The sequence below is a fragment of the Natator depressus genome, chromosome 7 (genome assembly GCF_965152275.1).
Source record: "Natator depressus isolate rNatDep1 chromosome 7, rNatDep2.hap1, whole genome shotgun sequence".
In the NCBI taxonomy this organism is placed as follows: Eukaryota; Metazoa; Chordata; order Testudines; family Cheloniidae; genus Natator; species Natator depressus.
Window position 1 is genome coordinate 19,684,830 of NC_134240.1, and position 13,012 is coordinate 19,697,841.

General features: G+C 40.3%; 1 protein-coding gene across 4 annotated transcripts in view; it reads right to left on the bottom strand.

Moving 5' to 3' along the window:
- Nucleotides 1–13,012, bottom strand: part of CCDC174 (coiled-coil domain containing 174) — a 39,172-nt gene that overhangs the window by 13,434 nt on the left and 12,726 nt on the right. For 2 of the 4 annotated variants that reach the window (XM_074957605.1, XM_074957604.1), the window contains exons 1-5: nt 11,287–11,445; nt 7,062–7,166; nt 5,656–5,756; nt 4,113–4,171; nt 2,624–2,804 (exon numbers count right to left, since the gene is read on the bottom strand). In XM_074957605.1, coding sequence (XP_074813706.1) covers nt 2,624–2,804; nt 4,113–4,171; nt 5,656–5,756; nt 7,062–7,166; nt 11,287–11,328 — 488 coding nt within the window. In that variant the 5' untranslated portion in view covers nt 11,329–11,445. Of the gene's footprint in view, nt 1–2,623; nt 2,805–4,112; nt 4,172–5,655; nt 5,757–7,061; nt 7,167–11,286; nt 11,446–13,012 lie in introns of those variants that run through there. The other 2 variants (XM_074957603.1, XM_074957602.1) reach the window with 1 other exon arrangement.

Sequence of the window (13,012 nt, forward strand, 5' to 3'; positions counted from 1 at the left end):
TTTGTGTAAAGCTATTTATCATAGTGAATGCTCCACTTAAAACTGTGGGGAGAATGAGAAACAGAGGTACTTATTGTCCACCAATGCTACAAAGAGTTCTTTAGCATCAAGTAGTTCTAGCGATACCATTTTAGGAAACTCAAGACATACAGCCAACAAAGTATCGCTGACCCAGAGTACAAAATAGTCCTCAAATACTAAACTTTTAAAGATTTATTCTGTCATTAAGTTATGCTTTTAAAATAAACATTAAGGGCACTGAGGGTATGTCTACATTACAATTAGATACCCATGGCTGGCCTGTGCCAACTGACACAGGTTTGCAGGGCTTGGGCTAAGGGGCTGTTTAACTGTGGTGCAGACATTCAGGCTCGGGCTGGAGCCTGCCCTCTAGGACCCTGCAAGGCGAGAGGGTTCCAGAGTGCGGGCTCCAGCTCAAGCCCAAACTTCTGCACTGCAATTAAACAACCTCTTAGCCCGAGCCCAAGTCAGCTGCCACGGACCACCTGGTGGGTCTAACTGCAGTGCAGACATACCCTTAGAGCTTAGTATTAGTGCCATTTATTTTTACCAGGTAAACAATACGAAAATTGAAAAAAATATTTCTATCTGTGACCTATGATCCAAGAGTATATACATGGCTGGAGAATAATTAGTAGTATATATTAATCCTACGGTAGTGCCCAAAGGCTTCCAATCAGATTGGAGCCCCATAGTGCTGAGACAATAACGTTCCTGGGGGCTTATCAGTAAATAATTAGAATTGTCTTTTTCATTTTACTGAGGTGGGGTGAAGACAAGTATTGAAAAAGTATATGGAAGGTGAACAGATTGGCTTACATTTCTGATATTTAAACTTGATAAGGGCACAGAATAACTTGACAGTTTCACCTTAGACCTAGTAGTATACCAGTAGCACATATTTCTTTCTGATTCTTCACCATGGGCACACTCCCCTCGTATGCTGTAAGAAACAAAATGACCATCTCCTATCTTAAAACTAATAAATTGAAAAACTGGAATGCTATTTTTCAGACTAGTTATTGTTGTTCAAACCTGATTACCAAGAGTAAAACTTCCATCTGCCTACACTGTTTTCTTTATGAACAGACAGGAAAAAAAATACCTAGCTAGCTAGGTTTCATAATTATTTACAGTGTCTTTGCTGAAAGATTATTGGTCACCTGGAACTTAACTACAGAAGGGTTTTTATGGATAGTTTAAAACTCTGGAGCTTAAAGAAATGCCGGTAACGCACTGTCTTCCTCCATATAGAGAAAATCTGTACATTCAGTAATGCCAGAAACCCAAAACTACTGCTGACTTTGAAAGTCATGTGATCAGAGGAAATAATTACTTCAAAGGGGGCAGAGTTATTTCAATAAAAATTAGTCTAGTTAAAGAATGCTTCCATGCAGGACACACCAGATGTACAGTCTGCATCGATAAGAGGATCAGAATTCCCATAACTTCAGCAGGAAAATGTATGAACCCTTTTAATATCATTCTTATTCATAGCACATTTTCTTGATCAATACATCTCAAAACCCTGGGTACTTAAAACAGCATCTATTGTGGGCCATCCGTTTAAAATACATTGTTGTGGAAGGAAATGTTACTTGCAAATTTGCTAGCAGTTTGAGAAACTTTGAACTTCTGGGTCTCTTTCTGGAAGATTGAAGGTTTTCCCCTTTCAATCTAAAAAGGCTCAGTTTAAATTTGTTACCTTAAGCACTAGATAAGAACGATTTAGCACTCATACAGCCCAGCCTCCCCCACACATTGAAACTCCTAGAATTCCGAAGTCCAACTGCACTAAGCAAGTTAATGTCACTGAGAGATGAGAAAGTAAGGGAAAATAATGTGTTCCATAAGGCATATAAATTATGTATTCTAATACCTATTGCATTCACCTCTTTTATAGAATAGCATTAAAAGAAAAACAACTGGTAGATTACCTAGTTTAACATTTTGTCTCAGTGATCTTAAATGTAAAAAAAAAAACCCAACCCCCCCCCCCCCCCCCCCGAAGCTAAATTTTTACAGTTTGACTTTCAAACAACTGCATAGGTACCAGATCGCAAAATCTTGTTTGTGAATAGGAATGGCGTCTAAACTCCCCATTCCTTGCTTTGAAAATGTAACCCTACTTTAAAAAGTAGGTCAATCTACATAATCTGGTCTATATAATGGAAGCCTTTCCCTGAACTAGTTCATAAAGATCAATAATGCCTGTGTGGTTATCCATTCCAAAGGAAAGAGTTGGATTTGAGGAGGTACTTCACACGATTACATGCTCTTAGTTTTGACAGAAGAAGAGAGACTATAATTGCATTTAGATAAAACTAAACTAAAAGTTTTACATAGATTTTAAAACACAAATCAATCTTAAACTATACACAAATAACCTATTCTACCTGGAGTCTTTCCTGCAGTGTAAGAAGACAAATGTGAAAAAAGTGCTTCTTAAAAGGAAAATGTTATAATCACAAGTGATGGACTGGTATCAGCTAGAATGATTCCTTATTCAAGATGTTTTTTAAACTAGACTAAATGCACACGAGATTATCAAAAAATAAAAACAGATTTGTCAGACTTGTTCTGTCCATACAGTATTACCAACCATTCTTCACTGGGGTCCTCTGGGGGTGGTATTTCTATTTCAGGTAGTGTCTTCTCTTCATCTTCCTCCTGTTCTGATGCCTTTCTAGCAGCTTCACTCTCGCACAGATCTTTTATTTCTCTCCGTTTGTCTATGATCTTCTGAGCGAAATCCACAAGGTACAAATCCTCAGTTTCTTCATCTAGGGCAGAAAAATCAATTCTTAGATAACAGGCATCAAAAGAACACAACTGAGCAAGAAATCAATATGGAATAGCCACAATCCGTTTCATAGCTGCCAACAATGCCCTTGACTATACTATCAGACAATGCTTTAATCTCATCTACTGTCAAGAAAATTCAGCTATATGGGATGACTCGTATTTCTGTATGTAAACTTCATTTGTTTAAAGCAATTAATTACATATACCCCAGAAAAGAGTTCACAGCAACTGTGCTGACACCTTCTTTAAAAAAAAATAAAAAATCTTTATGCTAATTAACAGTTACAATACTAATTCAAGTCCTAACATGAAAATGAAACTGGCAGTAATGTGAGTGTTAGGATAACCTTCTTTCTACCATTTGGAAAAAACAGATTTAAAATTGCTAATTTTATTTTAGAGAGAGAATAAAATAGTTCTTTGACAAACTGTGAATATGAAAAAGATGAATGGGTACAGCAGGCTACTACATTCAATAGTTCAGTTTCCAATGATGGTGTTCATAGAGGACAATTACTTAAGACTGAGTGTAACATGAGGATGCATTTTGCACGTAGAATGCACCTAAGCAGTCACTTGAGTTCTCTTTCCAAAAGGGAGAAGAATGATGAGAGTACATTTTATACGATGGATCTTGCACATCGAAACTAGCGAAAGAGATAGCACTGAAGGATTAAACTGAATGTGAGCCTACTACTAACTGTCACATCACACAAAGGACTGGATGTGTGCTGAGAGGAAAGTGGAAGTATGTATATGGATTAGAGATTGTCAAAGCTGGGAGGTGAGAAGTCAGACCCTACTAGCTACTGGCATTCACACATGGGCCAGCCAGTCACCTCCTCTCTTTCCCAGGTTAAACTCTTCATATAGTGAAAAGGAAGCATGCAGAACCACAGATAAAAGCCAAGGATGTCAACATGACAAAGTAACTTTAGTTTTCTAGGGTTCTATACTAAGAAACCAGAATATATTTCTCTCGCTTGATGATCAAGCCAAATGATTCTCACATTTCTTTCCTAGGCTGGACTGTCCTTCAAGAAGTAATATTCTTTCCTTAGCACTGGCTTTTCTCTCTCAGCAAAAATAATGGTTATCAATTAGCTTGTATGCTGTGCCTCCAAAAAGCGTATTTAGTGTAAAAGCTACATTTATTAACAGAAGTACTGTATTTTATAGCATAACAGCTGTCAACTATGAGACTGTTCAGGTGGCCAGCTTCTAGAGTGACCAAATAAAAGCAAGGTTTTTAAAATATATACTGGTTTTAGGCAGGTTTTGTTCACCTGGAAAGTCTCCTTTTGTCATCTTCTCATACAGCTTTGCTTTCTCTTCCAGCTTCTGCCTAAAGAAAAAGCAGGTTGTATTTACAGTATGATTCCAAATACACCACAAACAGAATAGTCTTTCATTATTTAGGCTACAATGGAATAAATGACAATAATGTTTGATATTTTCCCTTACAGATGAATGGCAAGAGTTTTTAACCAAACAACAGCTTAGGGGACACTGCAGGAAAAGCACCATTTTTCTTATACTGCTGAAGGTATCAGTGAAGTTATCAACTGTAGCAAGTGGAGTTGTAGAACCCAGAATTCAGATCTTAACAGCTAAGCAAAGGAGGAATTTTGTTTTAAACTGTAACTGACATTTCTACGAACATACAGATTCCTGATTAGTCTGTATTGTGAACAATTTTTAATAAAAAGTAACATAGTTCACCTTCAATGAAATGATCAAATAGGTAGCAACATATAAATGCAAGTATTGTACATCTCTGTAATTACAACTGTCTAGATGAAATACCACGATAAACTGTATATCAGCCCAGAACCTCTCTATGGTAATTACTTTCAGGCAACAAGATATGGAGCACAGCGTAAAAGGCATGAGATACTATGTCTCAGAAAACACCACCTAAATCAGTGGTGGGCAACCTGCGGGCCACATGCGGCTCATCAGGGTAATCTGCTGGCGGGCCGCGAGACAGTGTTTACATTGACCGCCCGCAGCTCCCAGTGGCCGCAGTTCGCTGTTCCCAGCCAATGAGAGCTGTGGGAAGCGGCAGCCAGCACGTCCCTGCAGCCTGTGCTGCTTCCCGCAGCTCCCATTGGCCGGGAACGGTGAACTGCGGCCACTGGGAGCTGCAGGCAGCCGTGCCTGCAGACGGTCAATGTAAACACTGTCTCGCGGCCCACCAGCAGATTACCCTGACGGGCCACGTGTGGCCCGTGGGCCGCAGGTTGCCCCCCACTGATCTAAATGGACACAGAAACCAGAGAGAATACCTTAAAACTAGCTCCTGGAATGGTTTACACCTATGTATTCATAAGAGATGGGGAATTTATTGCAGAGAACCAGCAGATGTCACATTTTCAATGCATATTTTAATTAAACAACTAACCGACTCAGGTCACTGACCTGTAATTTTCCTCAAAAACATATACATACATATATATCTAAATAGGTAAGAGACAGTTTTCTGCAAAAATTATAAAAAAGTATTCTTTGGAGCACAAAATACTGATTGTGGTGTTTGTATCCATGCTTTTACTGATATGGAAGAAAATGCTTTAAAAGAAAATCTCTACTCTGTCAAATTTCTGTGGATACAATCATTGAAGTGTAGATGTCTCAAAGTGCAGCAAGTGGAGAGACATTAACAAGCAATGAACTAGTTGCAGCCCAGTAAAAACTGAATAGCTGCCACTTTTACTTGCATTCTGCTATTTGTATGATTTCTTTTATGCAATTTGTTACAAGTGTAAAGAAATTCTAGCAAGCGTTTGTTCCTCTTATTTATTTGTATTGCTGTAACTTCAAAATTACCTTGCTTTCTCTAACGTTTGATCTTCTTCTATCTTCTGCTCAATATCTTTCTCAGCTCGACTTGAAACCCCTGTGTTCTGCTTATTCCAAATGCTTGGTTTCTGTGGAACATATGTTTTTAAAACACAGGATTTCAACCTTATTTGACCATTTAAAAAAAAAAGAAAAGAAAAAAAAAAGAAAGGCTCTGGAGTTATTTATCTGCTTAAACATTCTTCATATAATCCTGCTGCTGTGTTGTGGAAAGTAGCAGGTGCATCTTAAATTTATGACAGCACAGGAAGGAGAACCAACAAAGGGGTTAACATGAGTTTATGATTTTTTTATTTAAAAATTTGGAACACAAGTTTTATTCTTGAGCAGCTATAAATAAAGATAATAGTTGCTTACTGGACATATTACTAAAGGAAAAGCAAATCTAAGAATAATTCATATTTGTTCTTGGAAGTGAAGATTATCAGGAAGAATGATGCCAAAGACTTAGTGTGAGGAGTACTGATTCAAGTATAGTGTACAGTATCTCTTATAGTCTAAGAGAACTTGTGTTCTTAATTAGATAAGGTCAACAAAAATAACTTTTATAAAACTAGTCACTGACATTTTCATACAGAATTACATAGCCAGTTATGGGACTGATATTTTTCAGTGTTATAACCTATACATTTCTTCAAAATGGCACATAATTCTGATCTTTTTGCATAGTTCTTCCAGATGTCTATTTCTAGCTCTACAGATAACATAATAACAAGTCTGATTTTTTGCATGTAAAGGCAAAAATGCTGCATGGTCTTCAAACACAGCAATAATACTACAGTCTACTACAAGACAGCCACAAGATCACACAAATTCATTTGGTCTGAATGTTAAAACGAAGTCTGAACGGGACTGAAAAGTCAGGTTTATGCAATATGTTATTTTAGGAAAAAGAACAGAGGTTTTAGTGCAGTAGAGGCTGAAGTATAAGACTGCAGTGCATCTGATATTATTTCCCCCAATATAAATGAATAGGAGCTGATGACCGGGCATTTTCCAGGAAGGTTCACTGACTCTGGAAAGTGCTTTCCTAGTCCAACTGATCATGGATTTATCAAAATTCAAAGCTCATTTTTTCTTGCTGGCATTTAAGGAGGTTGGGGCTCATTTAGATTAAGAGATTATTTAAATGCAGCTTTGCAATATAATTGAACGGTTAGTTTTGATTTTTGTGAGAGAGACTCAACTAGAAATGAGTCAATAGAAATTTGATAAATAAAGCCATCACAACTTTTGTCCTACAACTGGAAACGAAACACTGTATAAATAACTTTTTACATTTTCTAATGGCTTGTTCTTCAATTCTGGGCAATGCCTAGAAAAACAAAGAAAAACAGAAAAATAATGAGTAATGATGGATATTTTATTTCTACCTTGCTTGTTGTTTGGGGTTTTACAGAGACTCCAGCATCTTTCAGAAGTTTTTCCTTCTTGAATTCTTCTTGCTTTCGGAAGAGTTCAGCCTTTAAATCTACCAACTACATCAGCCACAATAAAAAACAACAAAAGTCATTTTAACAAAATAATTAGGAAATTTCTAGAATCTTATGTGAGAAATCAAGAGTTTACTTACACATGTAATAAAATAAACTGATTGCTTTTCTGATGTAGAAAATAGGAGCAGTGATTTGAACAGGAAGAACTTTGTGACATTTGCAGCAATATGTAATCCAAAATAATGAGACAGAACATAATTTATGATTAGGTGGTTAGATAAGTTAATTAAAAGCTTCCATTTATATTACTGATCCTTCACTCCATAATGGAAAATCTGCAGGAACAAAATGGGCATAATCCCATACAAAGTTTTCAGCAACCACCTTTGAGCCAAAGACTGTAATAAACTAACAATAGTTTGTTTTTAATTTAAAAAGTAACCCCTAAGGAGATTTGCTGGCAAGCAAAGCTTTTTTTTTTTGTTTAATTATTATTATTATTATTATAAAAAGGAACTAGCTGATAGACATAAGTCTTTATAAAAAGTACCTTCTTCCCTGCTGCTTTTAGACTTTCTTTTTTATAATATGAATATGTAACTCCCATTGGTATTAATCATCACCACAAATGTTAGTTATCAAGGCACACATTCTCAAAGGTATTTAGGTACCTAGCACCCATTGACTTAAATGAGAGTTAGGTGTCTAAATACCTTTGAGAATCTGGGCCCAAGAAACTTCACTCAGCAGGTGCAGTGCTTTTGAACAATTGTCTTCAGGAGTGTGGGAGTCCCTTTTTAAAACAAAACAAAACCCCCCAAACAACCAAAAAACCATTTATGATCTGATGGCTTCTTCAGCCAGTCCTCCAGTAAACTGATTTCTACAAGAAATTTAACCAGGCTGTTGGTTGTCCTTGGTATTAAAGGTTTCAGAGTAGCAGCTATGTTAGTCTGTATCTGCAAAAAGAAAAGGAGGACTTGTGGCACCTTAGAGACTAACAAATTCTATGAATGCATCCGATGAAGTGAGCTGTAGCTCACGAAAGCTTATGCTCAAATAAATTTGTTAGTCTCTAAGGTGCCACAAGTCCTCCTTTTCTTGGTATTAAAATTTGCCACAAACACAATGATGCCAACCAACCAACCAAGCTTTTCCTAAACTGACAGAAGTACTGATGCAAAAGTTCATTAAATGTATGTTTTGGATACAACCCTATTTATTTTCATTGCTGTGTTTCAATTAAATTGCTAGATTATCCTGACACACAAAACGCTGATAGAACATTAATAATAGAAATAATGGAGTGAAACTATCTAAGACTTCAATGAATCAATGAAAGATGCTTAGACTATAAACAAAAGTATACCACAGAAAACAAATAAACAGCAAAATGCCACCTTATTTCAGGTTATGTTTAAGTCCTGACAACCTCTTAGGTATGAATGAAGTTACCTACTGCTTTCATGTTTGGGACTTTTATAGAAACTTAATCTCCCATGAAGGATGCTCCATAAACAAATGTTTAATAGGAATGTCTCACTTAACCAATCTTAATTCCATTTAAGCATACCCTTAACAGCAAGGGAATATATCAAGCTATGGGAAATCAATGAACTGTACCCTAATGTCCACAGAAGGCATTTCCAATGACAGTCAGAGACTATGCATCGTCACAAAACCTCCTTCTGCCTCCAAAAAAAAATAAATAAATAAAAAAAATCAGGAAATACATGCACATTCTTCTCCTTCACAAAATACTCAGGCTATATTTAGGGTTTGTAACATTAGCAAATTCAATACTGACATAGATGCACAAGTTAAGTGTTCAGTGTGCTGTGTTTGAAGGGGGAAGTGTAAGGTCACGGCTACAACTGCCATGCCAAAGCACAGCAGCATCCCTCAGAAAGACACACTTTGAGATAAGAAAAGGAGTACTTGTGGCACCTTAGAGACGAACCAATTTATTGGTTCGTCTCTAAGGTGCCACAAGTACTCCTTTTCTTTTTGCGAATACAGATTAACACGACTGCTACTCTGAAACCTGACACTTTGCGATATTTGGATAAAAGGTATTAAGTGCAAAGTATTTTTTACACATTAGGGTTTATTTTTTATTAATAGGGTTGAGGTGTTAGGGGTGACGCAAGAGACAATACTCCATGTTTACTCCATGGCATTTTACTTTCTCATGAAGGTTGGAGAAAGACTATTCTTAGATGCTGTTGAACCTTCTGTATTTAGACCACCCCAAGAATTATATAACTTTGTGGCTATGTAACGGGGCACACAGACCATTTTACAGCTCTTAAGGGAACCCTCATTGTCCAGTAGCACCTCATCCCTGTTTCAAACAAACACACTCAATAGGAAGAGGCAAAGAAAGATCACCAGCTGGAATATACAAGGCACAGCTGTTTCTCCAGACCAACTCTACATGGGGTGTAAAGTAGCTGTGTTCTTACCCAGACCCAATCAGGATGAAGAGATGAGTGCTGCAATTCTCATATATATCCTCTCAGAAAGAGGAGTTACCTGGGTAGGAGGAAAGAATTCCTAGAGGGCTCTTAAAAACTGGGTAAGTACAAGTTTTGCTTAATTTAATTTGTGTTGCATGTAAGTGTGATTACCAACTACAATAAAATAGCTCAGAGATACAAAATCATTTAAATTATCTGTAATGAACTACAAACCAACTGAATAAAAACCCAAGGGAACTTTCCAGGAGGAACTAAAACTGATGTGAAGGGGCTTCTGTTGTTCTTGCATGAACCTTGAACATCTTATAAATGGTTCTAAAATCCTTTACTGTTGCTGTAGTACATGAGAAAGTAGGAGCTTTTCAGATTTGTCCTACTAGACACCCCCCGTCCCCCACTAATGTTTGCATCTTGGTAACACCCTATGGTGTCATCTTATGATGCACCACACCACTTTAATCTCTCTCTCTGTCTTCACATAGCAGAATCACTGCATCTACTGACTCCAGCCAGGTGGAGGCTGGCCATTCACATACCCTGGCCAAAAGGGGATGAGCTGGTGCTGTACAGCCACAACACGATGGCATTTCCTGCACTGTGCAGAACCTTGGCTCTGATGCACTCACACCGTTAGGAGGAGCGAGGCCTTGAGACAGGCTTGTAGGGCAATGAGCAGCTAGACCAGTGGTTCCCAAACTTTAACAACCCGTGAACCCCTTTCACTAAAATGTCAACTCTTGCGACCCCCCCCCCCCTCCTAAAAATGACTAGTCCCAGGGATTTTCTCCTTTACTGGAGTATAAATTATAAAAGCAGTGCTCTTGGAAATATAAAATTTGTTTTAATTACATGCTTATTACACACTAGTATCTATCATTACAGTATTTTTATTACATTATGAAAACAGCAACAGTCTTCCAAGATCTCACTTTTGTAGCTTGTATCACTTTGAATAAGCCTGTTATAAGACAAGGCTCCTATGTTTCATCAAGGAGCATCACGTGTGAAACGGCACGAAGGTATTTAAGAAGCCAGCTCAAAGAGTTCCTCCTGCACAAGCATTCAGGTCTTGAGCGATCCAGGCAAACAACGCACGTTACAACGAAGTTTAAATTTGTTCTTCATAATAATTTTAAAAATACTAGCTGCCTATTTAATTTTAAAAACGGCAAAAAAAAACCCATCCACCTCCCTTTCCATTTCTTATAAGGCGTCTTGACATTTAAATCTCCTCAGGGTGATAGTGATGCTTGCTTTGATCTGCTTAGCTCTTGGAAGTCCAGGGGCTGCGGGTGGCTGGCCCAGGGCTGCCCGGAGTCCCTAGGGACAGCTCTGCCCGCCATTAGGGAACTTTCCCCGAGAACCCCCTGTGACTTCTCACGAACCCCAGTTCGGGAACCACTCAGCGAGACGGAGCTGCCCTGCTCGCCCCAGGGGGCGGGTTTCTGCAGCACCTCGGGGGAGGAGAGCGAGTACAGTCTCCCCCCGGCTCCAGTCCCCAGCTGGGGGAGGAAGCCGGGGGTGGGGGGATCTGTCTGGGGAACGGAGTCGGGACGGGGCGCAGCAGGAACCAATCTAGGGCATGGGGCTATGGGGGGGGGGGGGGAAGGGGCTAGAGACCTACCCAGGAGACACAGGGAGAGACCCGCCCGGCTGCCCCCACCCTGGCCGGCAGCACTCACCGAGGCGACTGTGACCTCCAGGGGCTTCTTCCTACGGTCCATGGCGCCTCTGCGCCGGGACAGGGGAAGCAGATTACGAAGCACAGACCTGGCCCACAGACCGCCCACAGCCCAGCCCCGCCATCTTGCCGTAAAGCGCAGCTGAGCTCAGACCGCCTGCATGATTGCGACAGTGCCGTGAAGCGCGAACGCGAGGGGCGGCTGTTTCTCCAGCGCCATCAGGGGGAGGTCAGCGCGGGTGGCAGGTGCGGCGGGCGCTGCCACGGCCTAGGCCCACGGTGCTAGGGAGCAGCCCTCAGCCCCGCCCGGCCGTCCGCGCCACCGCCGCCTTGTTCAGGATCCGCCGCGGTCCTGCGGCTGCGCTCGAACTGCTTTCCCCCGGGCAGAGCCACCCAAGCGCCGCAGCCCGCCCTCGAAGGGCGGGAGAGAGTCGCTGGGATCCCAGTCCTGGCGCTGCGCCCTCGCTACGGTAACCGGGCCGCGGGGCCCCCCGAGAAACCCCCGCTTTCCTCAGCCCGCTGTAGGCTACTGCCGGTGCAGCAGGCCGGGAAGCAGGCGCTAACTCCAGCCTGGGGCCGCCGGGAGCCGCGCCCAGAAACCCGGGCACAGGGGCTGCCCACTGAGATCATGAGATTCGTGTTCTTTACATTGAGGGCTCTTTATTTGCCTCTGGGTTTTGAGCCCTTAGCCGTCAGAGGGGCCATTCTCAAGTTTCTCTCCGCAGCCTGGAAGGCAAGACACTTATTTCATTTTTTTAAAAAAAAGTCTCAGATCTGAAAAATCACTTAAAGCCAGGGCTTGGGGTTCAGAGAAAAAAGATCTCACATTGTGAGAGAGGCAAACGGATGGGGGTGAGGCAGGGTTGTATGATTTTTCTTTTTGTCCCTCATTAGCTAATAATCCAGTGCCTTTGTTGCAATGGCCACTCATGCATGTAACAAGTGTAATGACTGATATTTAACATCCATATTTTGACTTTACCTGCAATGTGTATATTCTATATACAATATATTTTAACTCCCTGATCTATTCATGTGGTGAAGTGCCACACAGGAAATTACACTGCCTGAATTACAGTATACATGATTTCCAATATGTAAGAATGAAATGCTGTGTTAGAGTAATGATAATCCCCTAAATGAGTCAGACATATTGCTGTCCACTAAAAAATCAGTAAATCCCTATTGTGTGCAGCATAAGAGGAAAAAGAGTAATTTAAAGGGACACTGACAATTTGAAATCTAGTCAATTTCAAAAGAATGGAGTCATGTTCCTATATTGCCCCTCCTCCTGAGTCTCCCTGCCAATTTGGGAGCTTTAGTTTTTTTCCTTCCTAATTAAAAAAATGACTTCTCTCTTCCTTTTTGTTGCATGAGACCTTATAGTCCTTTTGGGTGAAGGTTTTTTTTTTCTTAATTAACTGAAACTCTTCAGAAAAAATCCTAGTTCTACCGTATATTGATTACCAAAGCCCTGATCCTGTAGTGGGCTCTGTTAGGGTGGAACATTGGGCCTGAATCAGGCCCTATTAACTTAATTGCTTCAATGGGGATCTTTGTCGGTGCACCCCTGGAGTCCCACTGTGGCCATGAAGTAATGGGACTCAGTGCAGGTGAAAGTGTCTGAATTCACAGAACTCGATTTGGGCCTAAACCGGGGATTAGGCATTAGTTTTGCAATACCTACACTTAAATGCAACAAGAGAAGACTATCTATACCCCCACAG